The sequence below is a fragment of the Vanacampus margaritifer genome, chromosome 19, assembly GCF_051991255.1.
Source record: "Vanacampus margaritifer isolate UIUO_Vmar chromosome 19, RoL_Vmar_1.0, whole genome shotgun sequence".
NCBI lineage: Eukaryota > Metazoa > Chordata > Actinopteri > Syngnathiformes > Syngnathidae > Vanacampus > Vanacampus margaritifer.
Window position 1 is genome coordinate 14360025 of NC_135450.1, and position 25744 is coordinate 14385768.

General features: G+C 39.3%; 1 protein-coding gene across 7 annotated transcripts in view; it reads left to right on the forward strand.

Annotated features, from left to right (window-relative positions):
• Positions 1 to 25566, forward strand: part of LOC144039796 (DNA (cytosine-5)-methyltransferase 3A-like) — a 34609-nt gene extending 9043 nt beyond the window's left edge. The window contains exons 5-24 of one of the 7 annotated variants that reach the window (XM_077553467.1): positions 2575 to 2692; positions 4309 to 4346; positions 4509 to 4625; positions 10546 to 10752; positions 11268 to 11426; positions 11549 to 11656; positions 12331 to 12478; positions 12560 to 12703; positions 13404 to 13448; positions 13641 to 13720; positions 13982 to 14094; positions 14459 to 14642; positions 14743 to 14827; positions 15910 to 16055; positions 16693 to 16783; positions 16863 to 17011; positions 17126 to 17211; positions 17284 to 17380; positions 17698 to 17771; positions 19201 to 25566. In XM_077553467.1, the coding sequence (XP_077409593.1) occupies positions 2575 to 2692; positions 4309 to 4346; positions 4509 to 4625; positions 10546 to 10752; positions 11268 to 11426; positions 11549 to 11656; positions 12331 to 12478; positions 12560 to 12703; positions 13404 to 13448; positions 13641 to 13720; positions 13982 to 14094; positions 14459 to 14642; positions 14743 to 14827; positions 15910 to 16055; positions 16693 to 16783; positions 16863 to 17011; positions 17126 to 17211; positions 17284 to 17380; positions 17698 to 17771; positions 19201 to 19342 (2331 nt within the window). In that variant the 3' untranslated portion in view covers positions 19343 to 25566. Of the gene's footprint in view, positions 1 to 2574; positions 2693 to 4308; positions 4347 to 4508; positions 4626 to 10545; positions 10753 to 11267; positions 11427 to 11548; positions 11657 to 12330; positions 12479 to 12559; positions 12704 to 13403; positions 13449 to 13640; positions 13721 to 13981; positions 14095 to 14458; positions 14643 to 14742; positions 14828 to 15909; positions 16056 to 16692; positions 16784 to 16862; positions 17012 to 17125; positions 17212 to 17283; positions 17381 to 17652; positions 17772 to 19200 lie in introns of all 7 variants that reach the window. The other 6 variants (XM_077553465.1, XM_077553468.1, XM_077553466.1 and 3 more) reach the window with 6 other exon arrangements.
• Positions 25567 to 25744: the final 178 nt, after the last annotated feature.

Below are 25744 nucleotides of genomic sequence, written 5' to 3' on the forward strand. Positions count from 1 at the left end.
AATACAAAATAAGCTGAACTAACAAAACATGAAGCTAAACATGACAAAACAACTAAGGCGAGACTAACAACATGACATGGATCCTGATAAGGCAAAGAGGTCAGCGTGACGTGGCGAAAGACTTACGACAGTGGCAACAATGAACCGACACAGACAGGGGGGAGACAACCGACTAAATACACCAACACTAATGACATAACAAGACACACCTGGCTGAGGGCACTGATTGGATGACACATGAGGGTAATGGGGAAAGGTGGACACAATCAGGGTTGACACAGACACCACACAAGGAAGGGCAAGTGACCTGAAACGAGAGGAGTCAGACTTTTCACAATAAAACAGGAAATGACACGACAAGGGGAACACACAAGGAAAACAGAGGCTAACCATGACAGGGACTAAACAAGACTGAAAATAAACATGACAATTATAGGTTGAAAAGGATTTACAAATCATTTTATTTACATTTTACACAATGGTGTTTGTATAAAAATAATGTTTTCAATAATTTTTTTTTTGTGTGTAAATGACCACCTCTATATTGACTTTATTTTGACTTTCAAATGTATTTTATTTAATAGCTGTTTATTTGATCCCGTTTATAAAAAAATTGTTTACTGTATTTTGTTTACATTTAGTTGACAATGAGGTTCTTAAGCCAGAAGGAAGAAAAATAATGAATATGTTACAGCTATAAGTGGACACAGTGTGCGTTTTGTGACACTGCTCAATTTGAGGATGCTGTTCTAGCGGATGATCTCTGGGTAGTGCAAATGAAATTAAACTTTAGTTGAATGTTAAAGCTGCATCAAGCAATTAAACAATGTAATATACAGTATTAACTAGAATGTAATACAATATAATACAACGATATTGTTATTGTGGTTTCACATTTTTTTCCCCCACAAAATCCACTTTCCACACGAGGCTAGTTGGAAGACCGTCGGAACGTATAGAAATCCAAACAAACGAGCCGAGATTTTTTCAGGAATCGGCGAACCAGGCCCGCCATGCGCTTACATTTCACAGACGACTGCAGTGGGAAAAGTCTGCGTTCCTCTCTGAATGAGTAAGTAGTCAGTTGTTTGCTACCTACTAGCTAGAATCAGCTCATGTTCTACAGCAACCTACCGCCGCGTTCATGATTCCTAATAAGTGGGGAATTGCTTAATGCAGCTTTAACGCCCTCCCGGGGGTTGGAACGATAATTGCCGTGTGCTCACAACGAAGGCACTTGATGATATTCAACTAATTGAGAAGCAAATGACAAACCATTTTACAGCTATCCATCCTTTTTATCGCCTGTTTATTGATTTGATTTGAGCTAAGTTATTTCATTTTTAACATTTTATTTAAATTTTGCTTAGCGAGCGGTTGAATTTGATGTAACTTTAATTTGCCTAGTGTTGAAGTTATGTTGTCTGTTTTTTTTTGTAGTTTTTTATTTATTTTATTTTTACTACCCATGACGAATTTACTCTGTGAATTTACTTAACCTGGTTATTAATTCACCGTCATTTGAATGAATGCCTGGTTGTGTGTTAACATTTGATATTTTGCTATTTCCATTCAAGCAATTTGTGTTCCCAGCTCTCGTTTTTAGAATCTAATTAAACAAGCATTAGCGTAATGGAGTCGATGTAGTGGCAAATAATAACTCGCACGCATTTATTCTGCATTGGGGGAACATCAGCCATTAGCAAGAAAATATATTGCGCGTACGTGGTGTGCTTAGGACACCATCACCGAAATATGTCCACTTTGTGTCTGCAATTGGACTTTGTATAATCGTGTGAGCTGGTGTCGTCCCGAGGCCCTTTTCGTCGAGGTTTATGCCTCTTTTTTTTTTTTTTTTATGTGTCCTCTCACCTGCTCATTACAGCCTCTTTCAGCTTGTTAGCACTCACCAGCATTGAAGTACAAGCTTGGCATTACCTGCCCCCCCCCGCCCCCGCGGGCCCCCCTCCATTTTGTTTTTAACTACATGTCTGTATCCGACACATAAAACTGCTTCTGGCCTTTTAGAAGGAAACATGATTACGGTTTAGCACGGTTAATGCTGGCGCTAATCAATAAATCATTGGTTTATAGATTAGCTTAGCGCTAAAACCGCAAGTGGCTAATTTTTCCAAACATGCAACATTTGTTGTCTTTTATATGATTATTAAATGAAGTCAAGTTAATGAAATGTGTGCAATTTGTATAGTATTTCAGTAAGTGGTTATTCTTTAAAGCAAAAAAAAAAATCCTACACATGTGCTCTTTAATGATTACACTACCCAAATTACCCCCCCTTTCTTATCTCACTAGTGTGTATTGTGTTTATGGCAGTCTGGGTGTTTATTACACACGCTGCTGGAATATGTAAGTCTCCGCGTTCTAACAAGGACAGACTAATTGGCGTGCAAGTATTGCAGCTACTCTATATATGAGTTTTATGTACTGTGTGTAGTTGGATGTGTGTACATTTGTGTGTATGTGTGTGTGTGTGTGTGTGCAATTAAGATGTCTTTTGGTGAATCGTGACCAGCGGCAGGTTACTCAGGCCGATTGCGCCATCTGTTTTTCCAGGAGATGGCGACGTCTGACCCCTCCGACCCCTCGACTCTGCCGGGGGAGCTGGAGCCCTCCCCTTCCCCTCGCAAGAAACGCGGGCGTCGGAAACTAGAGCATAACGACGGGAATAAGGGTATTGTTTTTGAGTGAAAAGGCATGTGGCGATACAGTGGGACCTTCAAAGCCAAACAAAAGCGTAGTTCACTTATTTGTAGTTCCCGAGTCATCGGAAAAAAAACCTTATCAATTAACTGAGCAGGCAATATTATAAGTGATGCTTTAACTCTGTTACCTTTCATTCAAGTGTACAAAACAAGTGCCGACGAATAACACGCACTTGTGTATAATATGCCCTCAAAATCATCCTTTATTTTCTCTGTTCTTGTGATTTGCTGGTTCCCTTCTTTATCAGAATAAATAATGTAAATCAATAAAAGTTCTAAATCTGATTTGCTTCAGCTTAAAATCACGTGCCTGGGCCCCGATTTCCGATCAGTTGGAATCGGGACAACAACCCTAATTCGAAACATACCAAAGAAGTGGAAATGCTTTTAAATACAGGTTAAAAATATGCTCGTTTCTAAGGCGAGACCGATTATTGGTCAGGCCGATTATTTGCGCCGTTATTTAGCATTTTGCATATTAGCATCAGCCAATAACTCTTTGACTGCCAAAAACGTTAAATAACGTTTAGTAAAATCCTATGGAGGAGTGCCAACGACGTTTAAAGACGTTTGTTTCAAAACAGAGGTGAAACTAACCATTTTCTATTGTTGATTACTGAAAAACGGAATAAGGTAGAAACAAACTTATTTTTTCTGATGAAAGATGAGAGTCCAATCTTTCATTTGGTAGTATGTGTGTTTCCATAGTCCAAACACATAATTTTCTGTGGACCTTGAAAGATCAGTCAAAATGCTTAAATCGGCTGGCACCCACGGCATCCCTTTTCTGAAAACGTCTGGCAGTCAAAGAGTTAAGAGATCAATTTAAAATTGGGCGATTTTAGCACTGAATCAGTGTTAAAATCATTGGAATGTCCTGACTCTTTGTTTTTGTTCGAACTGAAAGCAAACACAAGTGAACGATTAAAATTTCACTTATATTGACATTTTGGAAAACTTAATTAAGTTAAGTGTTCAAGTTTTTACAATGAAAACATTTAATGTCAATATTATCCTTTTGACTGCAAATGAATATCGACTCCAAATGTCACTTCTAATACTCTGTATCGGTTCTGGAAAAAAAAAAAAACATTGATCTATCACTACTCTTTTCCCATACCTATCATTAAGATCAATGAAGGTATTTTTAAAAAATTAATAATTTTAGCTTTAGCTGAAGCCTCACGAGATGTGCTGACGTTTCACACGGCGGCTCTCGACAATTTTGTCCAACTTTTGAGGCCGTTTTCCAGAAAATCTTCCTGAAAGTTTTGAGGTTCCACTGTATTTTGAACACGTTGATGTATTTATTTCTTTTCTGGTGCTGATTTGACGTTTGATGAAAAATTAACTGAAAAAGAAACGGTTATTATTTTTTACTGTCATTTGAGTCTTGATGGAGGGGGGGGGGGGGGGAAGCATGACTGCAACTAAAATAACTTCCAGATGGCAGTCTTTGAAGGCACTTCAACTTTAAATATGCGTGCCAGGGAAAAAGTAATAAAAGCCGCAAATAAAGATCCTTTAGTAAGCCTCATGTTAAATCAGTACAAATGACCCATTTCCTGTCGTTTACCTTCTCTAGATGAAGCAGACGACAGAAGCTGTGACTCCCCGCGAGAGGTGAGTAAAGCGGTTGCTCTCTCCCGTGTCGAGGTTTTTTTTTTTTTGTTTGTTTGTTTTTTTCTCCCTCTACCGGCAACAATGACGTGAAATATTCTTATAGTATACGAGCGGTGCGTAGTCAGTGAAGGATATATCAAGCTTTTGTGGCTGTGTGTGCAGGGTGAGACAGGGAGGTTGCGTAGGAAGCCGGTCCCCAGGGTGACTTTCCAGGCCGGAGATCCGTACTACATCAGCAGGAGACAGAAGGAAGAATGGCTCAGCCGCTGGAAGATGGAGGTGTGAGCTGCAGTTACATGGAGGCTTTTAAATCTTTTTTTTTTTTTTATTAATTTTTTATTTACTCATCATATTAATAATAATAATAATAATAATAAAAACAGACAGAAACACTTTGAATCAGTCCATTTAGGGAATTAGGGCATTCTCAGGATGTTAATTTAGGCTCACACGTCGTGAACATGGTTAGCTGCAGGAAGTTGTGGTTTTGTCTGCATCACAGATACGGAATTTAAATAAACCGGAAGTCGGCCATGGCGCTTTCAACTGCTTAGTTTTCTGAACGCTTTCGCGATGTCATGCCATGTGTGTGTGTGTGTGTGTGTGTGTACGTTTCAGATTGAGCTAGCATTAGCTGATTCTCGTAGCTCATGTCGTGCCTTTGTAATGTTGAGGAATGATCCTTGAGTTATTCTTGCTCATGCTACCTTTTTTTTTTTTTTTTTTTCCTGAAACGTGCGAGCAAGCCGTTGGGGAAACTCATCATTGAAAGCTGAGCTCGGGTGAAGATTTATCATTTCCAAAACCACGATCTTGACTACACGGAGTCACATATGAAAGTCAAAGCTAACCACAGCTGCAATATTAGCATGAATTACTGTTAGTAAACAGTGTTTTTATGGAGCCTTTCTTTTTCTTTTCTTTTTTTTTTCCACACTGTGGGCTTTTAGTAGCTAGTGGCTTCATTGCAATTCCCCAGCTCTGCACCTTGTTGCCATGGTAACAAGTGTTCGGTAATTCTTGATCTTTTGGAGCATTTTGGCAAAAACGTGTCACAGACAGATATTATTGTTATTATTATTATTATTTTTTTTTTCTGGAGACAGATATTATTGTTATTATTATTATTTGTTTTTTTCTGGAGACAGATATTATTAAGACACCTAGGAGCTGTTTTTAAAAAATTGCATATGTCTCCTTTAAGAGTTTCTTCTATTTAATGGTTGGACTACCGTTTGTTTAAGTTAAACACAGTTGACATGATGATTTATTTACACAGGAAGGATGTTGTAGTTCATGTCTCTGAAGACACACAATTGGTTAGTAGAACATGAACGAAATTGTTCCGATTTGGAGGTTTACGTGTTGTGTAGGAATGAAGGTTTTTACGATTGTGGGTTAGCAGTAGCTCGTCCGTTGAAGTCCTGCCCGACTAGTTATTGGAGTTGGTTGCACATGTTGTGTGGCTGGTGAAAATATTGGACCGCTTATGTCGCTAGCAAGCAAGGGAGACCGAATCAGCAAGACGGGCTTGACGGCCCATCTTGCTGACACATTTTGAGATGATGTGGAAGCTTAGCAGAAGCGCTCGAGAGAAAGGACGAGATCGTCACAGGCAACTGAGCAGCTTGCCAAGTGCATTTGCCGCATTTGTTGTATCATAAACACGGCTTTGATTTGGAAACAAAAGGGAGCCTAATATGCATTTTGTAAATCAGAACGGCAACAATAGCACACAAACATGCTAATTGGGTCAGATAATCGGAGAAAAATTCTTGCTTTCAGACTAGAGTGCTTAATTATACAAAAGTCAGAAAGCAAGTGCCACTTCCTGTGAGTATGCTCACTTCCTGACATTATTTAGCATCAAGCCACAAGTTTTTTTTTTTCCTGTGCAAATTCTCTTATTGTCACTCAAGGCAGTTGGAATTGTGAAAAGCGGATAAAGGAGAAAGAAACAGAATCAAGGAACATTTAAATGAATTAAATTAAATACATTTAACAGTTAGCAATATAGTGCAATATTATACAGTATAGTAATAAGTTAAAAACGATGTGCATTGTTGCAGCAGCCAGGATCCTTTTCATGCTATGTTAGGACCAGCGTTCAATGTGCAAAAAAATTCAGTTTGTGTGCAATACATACTATACTGACACGCAACAGCGGCGCTACATTCCTAGCCTGAAACGGCTGAGGGTAAAGGTTAACCACTTCCATCTCTCTGTGATTTTTGTACTATTGTGTGTGTTGGTGTATTTACTCTGTCAGTCAGCTGAACTGCAGCCAGTTGTTAACAGTCCCATTAAATTCTCATTGCATTGCTGTTTGAAGGAAACATGGTAACTGCGGTGGTTTTGAGAGAGGGGAAATATCAGCCATTATTTAGCTTCTAAAAAAGTTAAAAAGAAAAAAAGAAAGCAAATTAATCAAGGGGCCACTCAGTGAGCCACCATCTTTTTTTTAACAAGCCTTTTGCATGCTTTGATCAGATTTACCAAAATCACATTGCACTACCTGCGCCAAAACTTAGACATGTTATAGCAGGCGTAAAATTCAGGCGATTTTCAGCCACCAAGAAAACGACTAAGAAAACCTTGGATGCTCTCTTTACTGAGGTCTTGCGCAATATATAAATCATAAGAAATAAAAATAAAATAAATACGCAGATGTCGCTCTTTCAGTTTTTCTTGGTTTTTCGAGGCATTATCCCGACATTCCAACAACATACTACAGAGGTTTCATATATCTGCTGCCATTTCAACCCATTCTTCAGCACATTGTTATTTTAGGGCATGTTTTTCTTTTTACTAGTTAGTAGTCAATGATCCTTCTTTCCGTTTGTCTTCAGAGTTTGACCCGTTTTTGTTTAGCTTGTAAAAGCAGCGGAGCGGCTCTCAGTTGAGTAGAGCATGTTGCACGTCTTGTCTAGTTGAATGTGTCATTCATTTCAAACCTATTTGAACGGCGTTGAATTTCCTTGCTAAGCGGCTCAGTAGAAATCAGGGTTGACAATATTCTGCAGGTGAAAATACCCAGAACCTTTTTAAAAATGCTGTTTGACTGTTTTCACATTAAAAAAAAAATTGCATGGGCATTAGCGGTCCTAACTATCACATCCAATTTGAATTTTTTTTTTACCGCTTTATATAAGGCCGGCGCGCATGCACACATTGGTACGGATCTGTTGTTTGGTATCCATGGTGTCATCATCACACGTAAATCCCAGCGGCTTCCGCGCATTCGTCAGCGCGAACGAGCGACTCTGCTTGTGGGAGTTCACCTCGTCATGTGTGTGAGCTGAGGAAGCCTGTAAATCAATCGCTTCGCTTCGCGGCTGACCAATCAGCAGAGCGCGAGCGCTGAGAAGAACGTTTGCGTGTGCGAGTCAAGGAGACGACCGGAGAGGAAACTGTTGAAGGAAGAGAGACCCTGAAAGAGAATGACAGAGAGAAAGAGAGCCAGGGAGGAACAATGCCAGGTTCTATCTGTAAGTTCAATATTTTTTTTTGTAACTTACGAAATGTATTTAGTGAAATCTCTTTCTATTATTATCATTTATTTCAGCAAAATTAATTACACATTTTTTTCTTTTCTCTTTTTTTACACCTGTTGGCATTAAGTGCCTATAGAGAGGATATTTTATGTGTTTTATTATTTTTTAATTTTTTTTTTTTTTTTGGGGAGAAAAACAACATTGAAAGACTCCTCCACTGTTTTAGATTTCATTAATTTGAGAGTTTAGTTTGCACCCTGAAGTGTTTTAGATTGCAGCTTCAGATCTTGCAGTTGCAGTTATGGTTGTTTGATTTGCATTGTCATTTTTTTGATGGATTTTGAGCCAGCTGGGGTGAAAACACTAATCAAGTCATTATTTATTTATTCTTTTTTTTTTTTATGTATTTATTACCATTTTAGAAACTCATATCAATTCATCCAATAACAAAAGGCTCTGTTGTATAGGAAATAAGATTTTAAAAAAGATTTATTATTAATGAAACAAAAACAAAAAAAAAATCAGTTGTACAGCCACGTCAATGTTTTTTTCTGTGGATTTAATCCCAAACTCATCAAGAATGAAAGAGCAGTCATTTGCCTGTTGACAGTGTGAGAGGGGGTCTTAACGTCTCTTTTAATGGTCCCGTGTTTGTGTGTGTGTGTGTGTGTCTGAGTTCACTCGGAGGTCAGGGTCAGTCATGGTTGTAAAGGTGTGTGTGTTGGGGGGGGGGGGGGGGTGGTGCTAACGGTTCATTGGCTAGGTCGCAGGATGCGGGGTCACAGATCAAGGGGGTGTCACCGGGAGTAAACACACTGGCCTGGCCGCAAGGGTTCACTAAAGTTCAAAGTTGTAACTCATGGCAACCTTCCTGATGTCTTTGTAATCCACGTGGAAATTCTCACTCACAGGAACGCTCGCGTTAGGCTTTCTTTTCGTCGTTTCACCTCATGGCTGCTTGAATGTGGTGTGACGAGTGCTCACGTTGCTGTGTAGTACGAATGAAGTTGGTGCAATTATTTGAACAGCAGTTAATAGATGTTAGATGTGACACGGTGGATATAATAAGTCAACACACCCCCTGTTCAGATGCCAGGCTTTTGTTATAGGAAAAAAAATGTGACCAAGATAACTAATGTTGTTCCGTCGTTAATGTGATCTATGATCTGTACTACTCCATTTTTTTTTAAATGCATCTTTTCTAGAGGGGAAATAAAAACAGCTGAGATAAGGTGCTACAATTTGGAGTTTAAGTGTGCACACCCTCTACCTCCTGTAGACTAATTGGTGCATGGAACTGTTCATAATTCCCTCCACCTTTTGGATCCAGGTGAAGAAAACCCGTCTTGCTTGGTTTAAAGATTTTGCAAAAACACACTTGAAATCCCCCGATGTGGATTTTCTCTTTCACTAAACATTTTTGTGTATTTGTGTCAGTGTGTTATTGTGTGTGTGGTCTGCCTATGGCCCATGTAACGGGACGATTAGAACTTAGTTTATGAGGTCAGAAGTCAACATCAGCCGAGAAGAGTTTTCGGGTCAAACGGAGGAGAGAGTGAATAGTCACTCTTGCTTTTACTGTCTCTTTCAGTGAGTAATTTATGCAGTCACTTTACTGTTGCTTGTTTCACACATTCATTCCTTTAGATGCTGTTTACAGGCCAGCTGGAGTAGTGAACAATGTGCTGTGTAAATCATTGCGATCCATTCAAACAGCGAGAATTTTATTTGAATTTTTGTTCATGCTCTGGATATGTTTTGCTGCTTTTCCCATCAACCAGATTCAGACTGTTGAAGTGGGCTGAGGTCAAAGTGTTTTTTAATTTGACTTTTTTTTTTTTTTTTTTTTGGTAACACAAACGACAGAGCGGTGTCGTGTTTGCATTTGGTAACTGCAGTTTAAGCCTGATTTCAAATCAGAATCATTACAGAGCGACTGGCTGGCTTTTGTTTCAATCATATGCAGGACAAAGGTTTTACGAGTTTTTGGTTCCGCTAGTAAAATATTGCTCAATAGCGCTAATTATTGCCTATGGTCATGATTGTGCTTTTCCCCGCTGTACTCCTTTAACTGTGCAGCAGTTCAAAATGCTTTTGTTGCCCTTCTGTTTCACACACTCGCCTCTCACGTGCGTCGTAGCATTTTCTCCTTCCTGAGTTGAACCCGGTGAACTGCATCGGCAGCTTGCGCTCCCGCCCTTGCTTACTTCCTGTTTCACAGGATCAATTAAGGGATTGTTCTCGCAGCCTGGAGCAGCGAAGCCTTGATGTTGAACTGTTAACAGATCAACTGCAAGAGGCCCACATTAAATATCAATCCCAGAATCTCTCTGGTGGCCGCGGGCTAATGTGATTCGAGCCAAATAACTTGAAGCAAATGCGTCTCAAGAGGGCTTGTTCTCTGTAAACTTGGGAAAGTCATATTATTGGTCATGTTTAGGGTTTGCCCCTGGAAAACTTGCTAAACCTGGTGGTCAGGGACGGACTAGGAACAAAATTCGGCCCGTTGAGAGAAAAAAAACCAAACACCGGCGACCCGTCAGGCCTATAAAGCACTGGGGGAAACCAACGTTCAATGACCCGACGTTACCTGTGAATCTATGTCAATCTTTTAAAGTTTTTTGTTGACTTACCTTAACAAAATAATTCTGTCGAAAATTGTACTCCTGAGTTGTTGACACTGACACTGCGCTTCACCTCCACAGGCAGAGCGACGAGCTTACCGGGAAGCTGAGATGTGCATGATGGACGACCTGACATCGGAAGCTGACTTTCAAAAAGAGGAGGAGCCAGCCAGCCCGGACCCTCTGCCGTCCCAGCAACAAACGGATCCCGCCTCGCCAACTGTCGCTGTAACGCCGGAACCCGTCGCCAGAGGAGACCAGGCAACGCCCAGAGAGATCGAGTACCAGGTGAAAGACAAATTTGCTTTGCACATTCTCATGCATTTTCCAGACCATGTTGTACTGTTAGCCAGGACAGAGTTGTGTATCAGTTCAATTTGACACCATAACACGACATGCATTTTGGACCCCTTAACTCTTTGACTGCCAGACGTTTTCAGAAACGGGTTGTCCCCAGTGCCAGCCGATTTTAAGCATTTTGACTGATCTTTCAAGGTCCATAGAAAATTATGTGTTTGTATGGAAACACACATACTACCAAATGAAAGATTGGACTCTCATCTTTCATCAGAAAATAAAGTTTGTTTCTACCTTATTCCGTTTTTCAGTAATCAACAATAGAAAATGGTTAGTTTCACCTCTGTTTTGAAACAAACGTCTTTTGACGTCTTTGGCACTCCTCCATAGGATTTTACTAAACGTTATTTAACGTTTTTGGCAGTCAAAGAGTTAATTTGGATGTGCTGTAATTCTTGATCCCACAAAATGAGGACTACAATTTTAGTCTTTTTTTTTTCTCACAGGATGGCAGAGGCTTTGGCATCGGCACGCTGGTGTTCGGGAAGCTGCGAGGTTTCTCCTGGTGGCCCGGCAGGATTGTTTCCTGGTTGATGAGCGGCCGTAGTCGAGCCGCCGACGGCACGCGTTGGGTCATGTGGTTCGGAGACGGCAAATTCTCTGTGGTGAGTGAATTGATCAAACACGGGCTCTTCTTCTGTTTTACACGGCATTCCTGACCAGTCGGAGTTATTTTGCAGGGATATTTTTGAACCGTCTAAGACCACTCCTTTGCGTCATTTTCCAGGTTTGCGTGGAGAAACTCATGCTGCTGAGCTCGTTCTCGTCTGCCTTTCACCAGCCCACCTACAACAAACAGCCCATGTACCGGAAAGCCATCTTTGAGGCTCTGCAGGTAATACACTCGCATCTCCTCACCTATTCATGGCATACAGAGAAAAATATTGTAATTTTTCTTTATTTTTTTATTTAATTTAATTTATTTTAATTTAATGTATTTTTAATTTAATTTATTTTTAATTTAATTTATTTTTAATTTATTTTTAATATATTTTTAATTTAATTTATTTTTTAATTTAATTTATTTTTAATTTATTTTTAATTTATTTTTAATTTATTTTTAATTTATTTTTAATTTAATTTATTTTAATTTATTTTAATTTATTTTTAATTGAATTTATTTATTATTTTTATTTATTTTATTATTTTCAAAACATTTTTATTTAATTTGTTAATTGTTATTTTATTTGTTAAAAGTTCCATCACATTTGAAGAAATTTCTTTAGCACTTATCAACGGATAATGTCACTAAACATGCGCCAATGTTAGATCAAGTTTAGGAATGGGCCATATGACGAATTTCGATACCAGTATCGGCTGACCTCTCGTGGCTGCTTTAAGACCAGGGACTAGAAATTTGAAATTAGAAAAACAGAAAATTGCCATTAATTTCATATAATTAATTATAAGGAAAAATGCAAAATTAGGATTTATAGATCTCTGTCTCTGTCATTGGATAGGCTCCAGCTGCCCATGGATGGATCATGTGTATGTTTGTTCCGTATCCAGGTGGCAAGTGTGCGAGCAGGACGACCAACTCCTTCCTGTGACCCGAGTGATGACGCAGAAGGTGTGGAGCCTCAGACCCGACAGATGATAGAATGGGCTATGACTGGCTTCTTACCCAACGGCCCGCAATCACTGGACCCTCCTGAGGGTATATACTCACGCACACACACACACATTTATGTCTACACTGTCTATACCTACTGTATGTCATACTCGCTCATTTTCACAGAGGAACAGAATCCATATAAAGACGTCTACTCTGAGATGTGGACAGAACCAGAGGCAGCATATACTCCTCCCCCTGCCAAGAAACCTCGCAAGAACGCAGCGGAGAAAGCCAAGATCAGGGAGGTGATTGACGAAGGAACCAGAGGTGAGCTTAAGTTTACCGTGAAATTGAGTATTACCATGTGATTGACTGGTGACCTGCCCCGGGGGGGGTTACACTGCTTCTCAAGTCAGCTCGGCTAGGGATAAAAAAATGGATGGATTAAGATTTTCAAAGAAGGTAAAGCCTACTTCCATTCCAAATTAGTCAGTGAGCTGTCTTCCTATACAGAAATAGGATGTTCATATTCTTTCTTTTTTTTCTTTGCCTTTTAACTCTTTGACTGCCAAAAACGTTAAATAACGTTTAGTAAAATCCTATGGAGGAGTGCCAAAGACGTTAAAAGACGTTTGTTTCAAAACACAGGTGAAACTAACCATTTTCTATTGTTGATTACTGAAAAACGGAATAAGGTAGAAACAAACTTATTTTTTTCTGAGGAAAGATGAGAGTCCAATCTTTCATTTGGCAGTATGTGTGTTTCCATAGTCCAAACACATAATTTTCTGTGGACCTTGAAAGATCAGTCAAAATGCTTAAATCGGCTGGCACCCACGGCATCCCTTTTCTGAAAACGTCTGGCACTCAAAGAGTTTAATGAGAATATAGCTAAATTTGGTCTCATTTAAAAATTGGAACAGTTCTATGACAAATTGTCTTCAACACTGCAGCATATTTAATTCTTGCAATACAGTATTGTTGTATCCATACATCATTTTAATAACACTTTATTTTGTTTCTCCAGAGAGACTTATACAGGAGATTAAAAAGAAAACACGGAACATAGAAGGTAAGTTAAGGTATCATGTTTTTTTTAATATGCACAATGTAGAAGTAAATAAATCTTTTTTTTTTCTTTTTTTTTTGGGGTGTGTTTTTTTTCCTGGAGAAATAAAAAAAAAAGATATTAAATATAGTTGTAAACATTGAACTAAACAAAATGTTTGACTATTATCTGATCATATTTATTCCCCCCCCGCAGATATCTGTATCTCCTGTGGAAGCCTCAACGTCTCTCTGGAGCATCCGCTCTTCATGGGAGCAATGTGTGTGGGTTGCAAAGTAAGGTGCTTGCTGATAAATCATGATTATTATTGAACGATGCGTTCTTCAACTAATAGCTAAATAAAATGCCCCCCCTTTTTTTTTTTTTTTTAATTGAGTCGATTGAAATTCAGACCTTAATGATCCCAAAAGATGATTAACTTATGTCATATTCAAGATAGAAAAGCAATTCATAATGGAAGGATGCAGTAAGATTTATGAAAATGAAACACAAGATTTCATTGTTTCAACCTCTGTTTTTCTCCCGCGCTCTGACAGAATTCCTTTTTAGAGTGCGCCTACCAGTATGACGACGACGGCTACCAATCCTACTGCACCATCTGCTGCGGAGGGAGGGAGGTGCTCATGTGCGGCAACAACAACTGCTGTAGGTCAGTAGGCTGCTGTTGCTCTTGGGATTAATGTGCACCAGTTGAGCGTTTATGTGGCCGAGGCCAAGAGCTTAGGCCGGACTTCAGTGGAACCGCTACATTTCCTTTTATGGCAAATTGTGAAAAATTGTTCTCTCCGCTGGCAGATTTCTTTGGCTGGAGTAGCACAGGCCAGGGTCAGTGTTGAAGTTTGTTTGTTGCAGTTATAAGCGCAGGCATGAGTTAGTGATGATAGTATCAAAACTTTTTTTGTACTCCTAAAAATGCTCCAGTTATCTAATCATGTGTAAAGGAAGCATTTGAGCCTGGTAAAATAGTACCTTTAAAAAGAATCCCATGATTTTGTGTATGTGTTTATACTCAGGTGTTTCTGCGTGGAGTGCGTAGATCTCCTGGTAGGAATCGGCTCGGCGGCGGCAGCCATCAAAGAGGACCCGTGGAACTGTTACATGTGTGGGCCCCGGAACACTTACGGGTTACTGCGGCGACGGGACGACTGGCCCTGCCGACTACAGCATTTTTTCGCCAACAATCACGAACAGGACTTTGTAAGTCTTGCGTGGTTAGGTCACGCATATGAACCGCCACGAACGTTCCCGGACAATTGAATGAGCCCGAGCTTGTTGCTGTTTTTTTTTTATCTCCCAGGAGCCAGCCAAGTTGTATGCCCCGGTTGCAGCGGAAAAGAGGCAGCCAATCAGAGTCTTATCACTGTTTGACGGCATCGCCACAGGTGTGCACTTGAGCGTGTGTGCGTGTGTCTGATGAGATCACAAGCGTTTAATCACAACATCACACACACCAAAAACAGTTGGGTCAAATATTACCCAAATTGGGTCAAAAAGGGACTGTCACAACTTTTTGGGTAATTTATTGAACCCAAAAATGTAAATAACCCAACATTTTAATTTACAGAATAAAAAAATAACCAAACATTTTGGGTTATTTATTAAACCCCTTTAAAAAAAAAACTCAACTTTTTGGGTTATTGAGCACAAAAAGAATACAACTTTTGGGGTTATTTATTAAACCCAAAAATGTAAATAACCCAACGTTTTAGCTTGCAGAATAAAAAAAAATAAACAAACATTTTGGGTTATTTATTAAACCCCTAAAAAAAAAAAAAACTCAACTTTTTGGGTTATTGAGCACAAAAAGAACCCAACTTTTTGGGTTATTTATTAAACCCCTAAAAAAAAATCAACAACCCAACTTCTTGGGTTATTTATTAAACTAAATAAAAAAACTCAACTTTTTTAGTTATTGAGCACAAAAAGAACCCAACTTTTTGGGTTATTTATTAAACCCAAAAATGTAAATAACCCAACGTTTTAGTTTACAGAATAAAAAAAATAAACAAACATTTTGGGTTATTTATTAAACCCCTAAAAAAAACAACTCAACTTTTTGGGTTATTGAGCACAAAAAGAACCCAACTTTTTGGGTTATTTATTAAACCCCTAAAAAAATCAACAACCCAACTTCTTGGATTATTTATTCTACACAAAAATAATCCAATTTTGGGGGTTATTGAACACAACCCAGATAATCAAATAACCCATCTTTTTACGTTATTTATTTAACCCGAGAATTTGGATCAAATGATTAAATCACAAAACAACCTGATTTTTTTGTGTTGGATTGTGCAAAACAACCCAATTTTTGGTGTTGTCTTGTGCGTTAATCATTTGACCCAACTTTTTTTTAGTAAAAATGATTAACCCAAAAGGTTGTGCCTGTCCCTTTTTGACCCAATCTGGATTATTTTTGACCCAACAGTTTTTTTTTAGAAATTGTTCTGTATGATGCACTCAGGTCTTTTGGTGCTGAAGGATCTGGGCATCCAGGTGGACAAGTACGTAGCGTCCGAGGTTTGCGAGGACTCCATCACTGTCGGCATGGTCAGACACCAGGGACGCATCATGTACGTGGGCGACGTACGCAACGTAACCCATAAACACGTAAGTGAAAGTATTTCTTCACCTTTACACAGGGATGTGATTTTTCCGCTAATTCGCGGAATTCCGCTTTTTTTTTTATCTCCCCCCCCAAAAAAAAAAATCCGATTTTTTTGTTTGTTTGTTTTTTTAGTAGTTCATTGTGTATGCACATGACTCCGACAGATAACATCTTCTGCTATAACAAAGACATTTGTGGTAGGCTCTAATATGAGTTACTTTTCATTTGGTCATGATACAATTATTTGTTCATGAAATTTGAACTCTTCAACATTATTTATGTGTTAACTTAGTAATCACATTAGTTAGATATGATGATATTCTCAGTGATAGTTTTTAAAAGCAAAGACAGTCCAATGTTTTTGAATGTGACTGATTTTGAGTTGACTAAAACTGCCATTTTATATGGGATAGTTCAATATACATTGAAAATTTATGCTGTTGTTTTGTCTATTTCTTTGTCATGTGAGTGCATTGAAAGTACTTAAAAACACGGACCCTGGACCTAGCTGGGTGCCAGCGGCCCCCAGACCCCCGGCTAAATTTTCAGATAATTTCACTTTGGTCAAATCACATCCCTGCTTTACAAGTCTGCTTTCACGCTCGCTCATCTTCTGGTTTCTCTTGTTTTGTCCGTTAGATCGAAGAGTGGGGACCATTTGACTTGGTGATCGGAGGAAGTCCCTGCAATGACCTCTCCATTGTAAACCCTGCACGGAAGGGCCTTTACGGTACGCGTTATGTGTGAGAGCAACAAATAACCGTGTTACTATTACAGTATTCAATTTAAACGTGGCTGAATGTCCGCAGAGGGAACCGGCCGATTATTTTTCGAGTTTTACCGTCTGCTGCACGAAGCTCGACCAAAAGAGGGCGACGAGCGGCCTTTCTTCTGGCTCTTTGAGAACGTGGTGGCCATGGGAGTCAGTGACAAACGAGACATCTCTCGCTTTTTAGAGGTACTATAACCTAGATTTTATACAGTGTGTCCCTCTTTAAAATAAGTAAGAGTAAATGTGATTGGAAATTGAATCGCACGAAACATTAGAAAGTAAACAACTCTCTCTGTCCAGTGCAACCCTGTGATGATCGACGCCAAGGAGGTTTCTGCCGCCCACCGCGCTCGATATTTCTGGGGAAACCTGCCCGGCATGTCAAGGTGATAAAAAGAGAACTCACGCACGCTACTTCACACAGTTTGAAATATTATATCATTATAACTTTGAAGTAGCTTCTTGAAAATATCTTCACCAAACAGACCCTTGAGCCCAATGACGAACGACAAGCTGGACCTGCAAGAGTGTCTTGAGCATGGTCGTACTGCCAAGGTATCGGCGTGCACGTGTTTGTATATGTGTTTGCACGCATGCATGCGCAATTCACTTTTACGAATAAATAGTCACGTTTAAATGCAAGGACAAAATAGACAGAAATGAGTATATGATGTAATGCGATGTGATGGCTGAACTTAATGGAAGTCAGTTTGATTCAGGATTTTATTTTTTTTTTTTTTATATATATATATATACATATATATACATATTTGTGTGTGTACGTGTGTTTGTTTGTGTGTCTGTTTGGTTCTGGATGCAAATTCCAGTTTGAGAAGTTGCGTACGATAACGACTCGCTCCAACTCTGTGAAGCAGGGGAAAGATGAGCATTTCCCCGTCTACATGGACAACAAGGAGGACATCCTCTGGTGCACTGAGATGGAAAGGTACGTTCGTACACACGTGGGCGAAAAGGGGGAAGGCAACCCAAAAATATGTTCAATGCACCCCCCCCCCCGACCCCCCACTAGTCAAAACACGGCATTCTGATTAACTCTTTGACTGCCAGACGTTTTCAGAAAAGGGATGCCGTGGGTGCCAGCCGATTTAAGCATTTTGACTGATCTTTCAAGGTCCACAGAAAATGATGTGTTTGGACTATGGAAACACACATACTACTAAATGATAGATGAAGATTGGACTCTCATCTTTCATCAGAAAAAAAAGTTTGTTTCTACCTAATTCCGTTTTTCAGTAATCAACAATAGAAAATGGTTAGTTTCACCTCTGTTTTGGGAAAAAACGTCTTTTAACGTCTTTGGCACCCCTCCATAGGATTTTACTAAACGTTATTTAACGTTTTTGGCAGTCAAAGAGTTAATATTGCGCTTGTGGAATATGAATTAAGCAGCATAATCCACCCATTTAATTCATCTCAGGGGCAGCCATTTTGCCACTTAAAGTAGCACTAAGGAACTTTTCAAACTTAATAAAATATTTCCAAAACTCTTCTGATGAAACATAGACTTAAAACTAGTTGAATGGTACCTTTTGCCATGCCCTGAGGGGATCTGTATCTTTTTTACTGGCATTAAGCAACTTTGAGGAGGATGGTAGGAACACTGCCTCACAAAAAACTACAAATGTGCTGACTGCTTTATGGTATACGTCATTATCGTATTTACCCATTCGTTACAAAGACGGAACTCAATTTGAATGTTGACGCACGATTACTGCTTTCCTGGCAGAAGCTGCAAAACAACTGAAAAGTTTTGTCTACAGAGACAAAAAAGAAAAAGGGAAGCTAACTGGATAAAAGGACAATCAAGGATCAACATTGGCCCGGCTTTCACTCGCTAACATGAGCTAAAAAAACGACACCCTGCGCTTGTCCTCATGGGAAATGTGGTCTTCCTTCAGTCATAACATTACCGCTTTTGTCCATATGCCGCCGGCATAACCAACATAAACTGAAAGTTCCTTAGTGTTGCTTTAATGTCGACTGAAAATGACATCACACTGCCCAAGGGCTCAGGTAACGACCAATCGTGGCTCAGATGTTTTCTGGGTTTGGTCATGTGATGTTCGCAAGCCATATTATTGAACGTATAATTGACTTGACTTTCCGTTTAAGGAAAGAAAAAAAATAATAAAAAATGAAGGAGCTAATACTCCTTGCCAATGAGAGCGCTACTGCCACCTACTGTGGTGGATGTGCAATTACAGTTTATTCTCGCACCAAAAAAAAAAAAAAAAAAAAACGCGTCCTCCCCAGCATAGTACCCCCCGCCCCCTTATTTGAGAAACGCTCTGTGAAATAACTCTCATGGCGTTTGCATTTGTACGATGTAAAAAGCAAACCATGTGTGTATCCAGGGTGTTTGGTTTCCCCGTCCACTACACCGACGTGTCCAACATGAGTCGTCTGGCCCGGCAAAGGCTGCTGGGACGCTCGTGGAGTGTTCCCGTCATCAGGCACCTCTTTGCCCCCCTAAAGGAGTACTTCGCCTGCAACTAGCCACACAACAACAACTCTCTCTCTCTCTCTCGCTCTCACGTACATGCACACACACACACTTGTGACAACAGATAACTGTACATAGTACACAGCTTGTACATGAAGGTTGGCTGACGCAGATGAAACGGATGACCAGGCAGACATACACACACATACGCTAAGGACTTCATTCCTAGATCCCGTACTGGCTAATCTTGGTCCCCAGGTGCTAACTTGCACACACACACACACACACACACACACTTGGTAGTGCAGTTTCTGTACTGTACATCACACACAAACTTCCTTCCACCTGACTTTGAAGCTGATGTCTTCTGCCGTTTTGCATTAGTTGCCGTCTCTACGAGGCACCAACACACAAACATGCATCACCAAAATCGTACCATGACAAAATGTAAGACGTTACACGCGTATCGGAGGTGCTGCCGTTGCGTTACCAACGCAATGAACTGAAATATCCGCCACACACACCAGCTAAAACCCGCGGTGCTGGCCGGGCTGTCGCCGAGGCCAAACGGTGCCACTTTCTTTCACGTGACTTTTTTTTTTTTTTTACTCTTCTTGGTGCTCTCAGAGACTTTGTGGGTCTCGGTTTGTTTTCAGTTGCCGCAGTTTCGGGTTCCTGGCGGATTGAAGCCAAATACTTCCAAGCAGGCACAGAGGTTAAACCAGCTACAGAGTGTACTCGAAGGCTGAGAGAAAAAAAAAACATGGTGACTTTCACTCAAATAACTCCAATTGTATTCTTCTATTGAATACATCAAAATGGATGAGTTAATCATCAGTGCAGTGAGCCAAAGTAACATTAAAAATACTGTATTTAGGAATCCCACTGCGGTGGTAGAGAGCGTACATTTTAACTCATAACTAGCTGGGAATGTGTCTTTCAAAAGTATTTAGCGCCCTCAAGTGGCGAGAAAAAAAACTGAATTTAGTAAGATTCCATACAAAAGGTTATGACACTGTATTTGAACTTACTTGAAACGTCTTTTCTTTCTCTTTTTTTACTTTACGAAAACAACATCAACTCCATTATATACACGATTTTTATACACAAATAACCCCTGTAAATTGATGGCAAATTATAGCATTAGCATAGCTAAACCGTCACGTTAATGTAACTTGTTGCAGCTCCCACGTGCCATTTTTTTTGGGCTTTGTGTGTTCATGAACTACTGAACAACCCGATTATATTCTCCAGCATGCTTGAATTTAATATATGGTAGTTCGTCCTTAGATTTGAATACCGTATCCTACTGAAGGCCCATTGAGTACACGTTGCATTAGTAACAAACAGGGATGTGATTTTTCCGCTAATTCGCGCTAATTCCGCTTTTTTTAACTACCCCCACCCCCCCCCATTTTTTTTTTTTTTTTTTTTAAGTAGTTCATTGTGTATGCACATGACTCCGACAGATAACATCTTCTGCTATAACAAAGACATTTGTGGTATGCTCTAATATGAGTTACTTTTCATTTGGTCACGATACAATTATTTGTTCATGAAATTTGAACTCTTCAACATTATTTATGTGTTAACTTAGTAATCACATTAGTTAGATATGATGATATTCTCAGTGATAGTTTTTAAAAGCAAAGGCAGTCCAATGTTTTTGAATGTGACTGATTTTGAGTTGACTAAAACTGCCATTTTATATGGGATAGTTCAATATACATTGAAAATTTATGCTGTTGTTTTGTCTATTTCTTTGTCATGTGAGTGCATTGAAAGTACTTAAAAACACGGAAAACCCATGAGCTGCGGGCCCGTGTCCCCCCACCAGGGCACTGCCCTGGACCTAGCTGGGTGCCAGCGGCCCCCAGACCCCCGGCTAAATTTTCAGATAATTTCACTTTGGTCAAATCACATCCCTGTAACAAAGCAAAAGCAGAGTTAGCATACAACACACCCTGATTTATGCTTTTAAAACCAACTATAATAATTTATCCATTACATGTTGTATTATTTAGTTAGTAAATGTATGATCAAATTAGCCCGACATGAGACATCCCAAATGTTGCTTCCTCCGGTGTTTGCCGCCATGCTACAAACACACGTTAATATCCATAATTAACACTGTTGCGTCGCATCTGTTACTGTTGTATCTCATTCAAATAATGTGAGCGGAATAATCATTGGTCCAAGAGCCCGGCTGCTCCGCGTGTGACAGAATTGTCTGTCAATATGTGAGATCAAGTCAGTAGCATCTGTTTTTTTTATTGTTTGATGAAGTTTAATTTAACCATTTTAGCTTCATTCAGTGAAATAATGAATATGTGTTATATTATATTATGTCACACTCTTTTAGACATAATTCTGGATTTTTGTGTGAAAAAGTAATCTCTCCATCACTGGATAATAGATTACACGTCTCAAAACTTTATATTATTTTTACTGTAACACAAAGGTGAGAATCAATGTTATTGTAATATGTACAATACCGGTAATAGAATAATATTGCCATTAAATATACACATTTTTTTTGTATAAAATTCACTTTTCTCACATGTTAATCGTACTGTATGATGAAGTGCTGAGAGCACAGATTCGCTGATATGAATTATCTGTATATTAAAAAAAAACAAAAAACGACAATCATTCGATTGGATTTGAGTCGATTTAGCATCTGAAATGTGAATCTGCCGTTCATCGCGTAGTTTTGATCAAACCCACCCAAAATCAATTTATCAACACCATTTTATTTATTTTCTTTTAAAAAAAAAAATGTTCAAACCTTAGACTATCACTTTTCTGACCGTTTTAAAGTGTGATCAAAATGGCTCCACTGAGTGAGGTTTAACTCATCCGGCAAAGATTATTCAAGCCTGTTGAGGAAAAAATTGAAAGTAACCGTAGCACTGTGTCGAAAGGAGTTCAACTACCAGACCTTCATTGTGGGGGAAAACAACAGCCTCTCTTGTGCCTCGGCCTCTTGCGCTCTGCTGCCGTGTTGCTAAACTAAAATGGCTTCCCGTTTCATAAGCGACGCAGAACGTTCTCTCGGGGCGGACATCCTACTCCGCAGACTCCGTGTTGGCTTTTGCATTCCCGCCAGTGGAAAAGATTTGTTACAGTCCGAAAACTCGTCACTTGGAAACACTGCGTCGTGAGCGCGTCGGTGGTGCCAGGCCCTCTTTGAAATTCAATAGAATAACAACAGGGACTTTTATTTTTCATGTCTGGTGCTTTTGGTCCCGCGTTGACCACTTTTTTCTATCCAAAGCCTTCCAAAACCCTCTGACCTTCCTCAGATAACCAGCCAAAAAAACTGGACACATACCGTCGACACACACGTGCACAAACAATCACAAACCGTAAACCAGCAGTTTTGTCTGTTATTTATTTATTTTTTCCCCTCCCCCCCCCCCCCCCCCGACATTATTGTTTACTCTTCCTTTATACAACCAAACTTCAGGTGCTTTTTCAACCAACCTTCAGGTGCTTTTTCCAACTCTGCTCTTTATACAGCGCTCTACAAGTGCAGGTTACACACACACACACACATAAACACACACACAGTTTGCTGGAAACGCCTTCAGTGCGGTGCTGATTTTACTACTACAACTACGTCAACATGCATAGTCACTGTGTTTCCGCGGGATACCTGTCAACGCCAGGCACTGCTGGTTGTGATGACGTCATAACCCTGCAAATCCACCCCACCCCCCACCCCCAACCCCCAACCCCCCCCCCCCCCCCCACGTCCCTCTCAGATACTGCATGTCGGTCTGTCAGTGTAATCTCATGTTAGATTAGGGAGTAATGATGATAATAATAATAATGATAGTATTAATTACAATAATAATCCGTTATTGTGCGTGTGTGTGTGTGTGTGTGTGTGTGTGTGTGTGTATACTGTTCCAGGTTGGTGCTCAGTTTAGTCTCAGCCAGGAGGGGAACGAAGCTGGAGGAAACGTATATTACAGTTAGTCGTAGTGACTTTGTCTTGTCCGGAGAACTTGTGTGCAAGGGAGACTCTCAAATAAGAAACGTGTTCAAATAACACCAAAATGCAGTCCGGCATCAACTGGGGGGGTCAAATTCACATCTTGCTTACAATACAGTGGAACCTTGAAGTTGAAACTGGAGTCAAATGTGTCATCGCACGAGATGAATTCAACCTAAAATCAACTCCCCATTTTCGACGTAACTGAAACCCTGCCCAGACCAGCAATGAAGTGTAAAGTGATGGAATTGGAAGTGTCAGTGGAACGCAAAGGCATTACACTACGAAAAGGACAGGAGGAAATTTAAGAAAAAAAGTATAGCCTAATAATAAGCAAAATTACCTGCCAACAGAGCAATAACGTTTTACTTGGCAAGATTTTTGAAAAATAAGAAAATAATACTGGGCCCATATCAACCATAGTGGTCTTGAAAAATTTATTTTTTTAGACTAAAAACAAATAATATTGATCTTTTTCAAGCTGTAATATATAGAACTATTACATCTTAAAATATATAAGTCTTCACTTGTGTTTGGCCAACTTAGCCTTGCACTGCAAAAAAGCCATACTAAAAATAAGCAAAAATTTGCTCAAATTTCGACTAATACTAGTTGTGTAAATGGTTATACTCTTATTCAATAAGAAAAAAAAAAGTATTGCTTTTCTACTGGTCATTTCATGCAAACCATTGTGAAAGCCATTATTTGAGCTGGTATTATTATTTTTCTTAATATTAGCTGTAATGCCTTATAAAGTAAAAGTTAGATATTTTTACTTAATTTTCGAGAATTTTTCTTGTTGGACTAAAAATGTCAACAACAACAAAAAAATCCCCAGAAACAAACATTCTTTTACTTAAATAAAAAAAAACATTTTTTGTAGTGTACTATACTGAGTTACACAAAAGAAAACCCTGATGTGAGCATGACTCCTTCTTATGATTGGCTCCAAGACAAGCCTTCCATCGTTCCGAATCTCCAAAATTTTCTCTGCTTAATAGATGATGTGCCACAGTCATTTTCGTTTGTGGCATTTTCAGAATGACATGAGTAGAAAGGTTTGCTAATGTTACTTAAATCAGTCACTGTATAGTTCATATAGGATGCGTAGCAGTCCTTTAACATATTATTTATATTCCCGTTATTTCCTATTGGAAAATTAGATTTGAAATCCCGACAAATGTTCAACCAGAGGGGCTCGACTGTATTTGTCATTGTCGTTGTTGGTTGCCACCCATCAAAGCGATATTTTTGAATGAGCACAATGTCTGCCATACAAGAACGTCATTTATATTTCCATTGCTAGGGGCTAGCGAATAGCAATATTGACCACCCGATATTTTCTGATATTGTTCACGTCATTATTAGTAATTTAGTTAATTATTTGCTGTGATTTCTGACAGAATTACATTCCATTGCGTTGCATCTATACATGTCATTAGATTTTGTTTGTGAATTACAAACCGTTCTCACATCCTAATCTGAATATGATCGTAACACGCTACATATGGGTCATATCATGCCAAGTAGCCGTCCTTTTGTCAGATTCAGTAGTGTTTTTAGCCCTAACAGTGTGCTATTAGTACCTTTTTAACTACTTTGTTATCATTTCAGCGCTTCTAAGAAGAATTTGAATCACAGATTTGATCAACCAGTTGCTAGGCCAAACAAGTCGGAGTCCGCTGTCTGAATTTGCGGTGGTGACGCGAACATGTTTCTGTTTGAGAGTGCAAGGAGACAAAAAAAGCCAGAGGAAAGGTGAGCATAGTTTTGGTTGACGGCTGTCAAATGGTAGAGTTGATGTTGTCGGTGGTTTGCCTATTGACAGCTTTTAGGCTGAGTGATGCGCAATTTTCAACACTGATACCAGACTCGCACACGAAAAAACAAAAAAACAATGTTGTTCACATACACACAGAGCAGACACTGCACATACACGTACACCGACACGACATCTACAGACCCGATGCTGCAGCGCATTCAAGATGACACTCATCTCAAGGACTACATGAAAGATGAGCTTTTAGGAAAAGTGGAACTGCTGGTGTTTCAAAAAGGTGCTACAATTGTTTTCTGAAAATAAGAAAAAATATATATTGCTAGGAGTATAAAAGTTTGTCTTTACAATGACTGTATTTAAGTTTGTTGTAGTAATGAAGAGGCACTATTATTATTTTACTCTTGTATGAATATGAACTAATTAAAAGGCATTTTAACTTTGTACTTGAACAATGTAAGAAAAGAACCGTGAATTAAAAAAAGGACTGTTTCTTGTGATTTGGTGAATGTATTTTATTCGTTTCGTATTTCCACAATGCAAATTGCTTCCTTACACGGTGAAAACAAACAACGTATTGTAATGCTTTTGCCTGTGACTATACGAACCACAGATTGTTATAGTAGTCAAACGACATTTCGTGACAATTTTTTACTTTGATGTAAACTCGGAATTGTC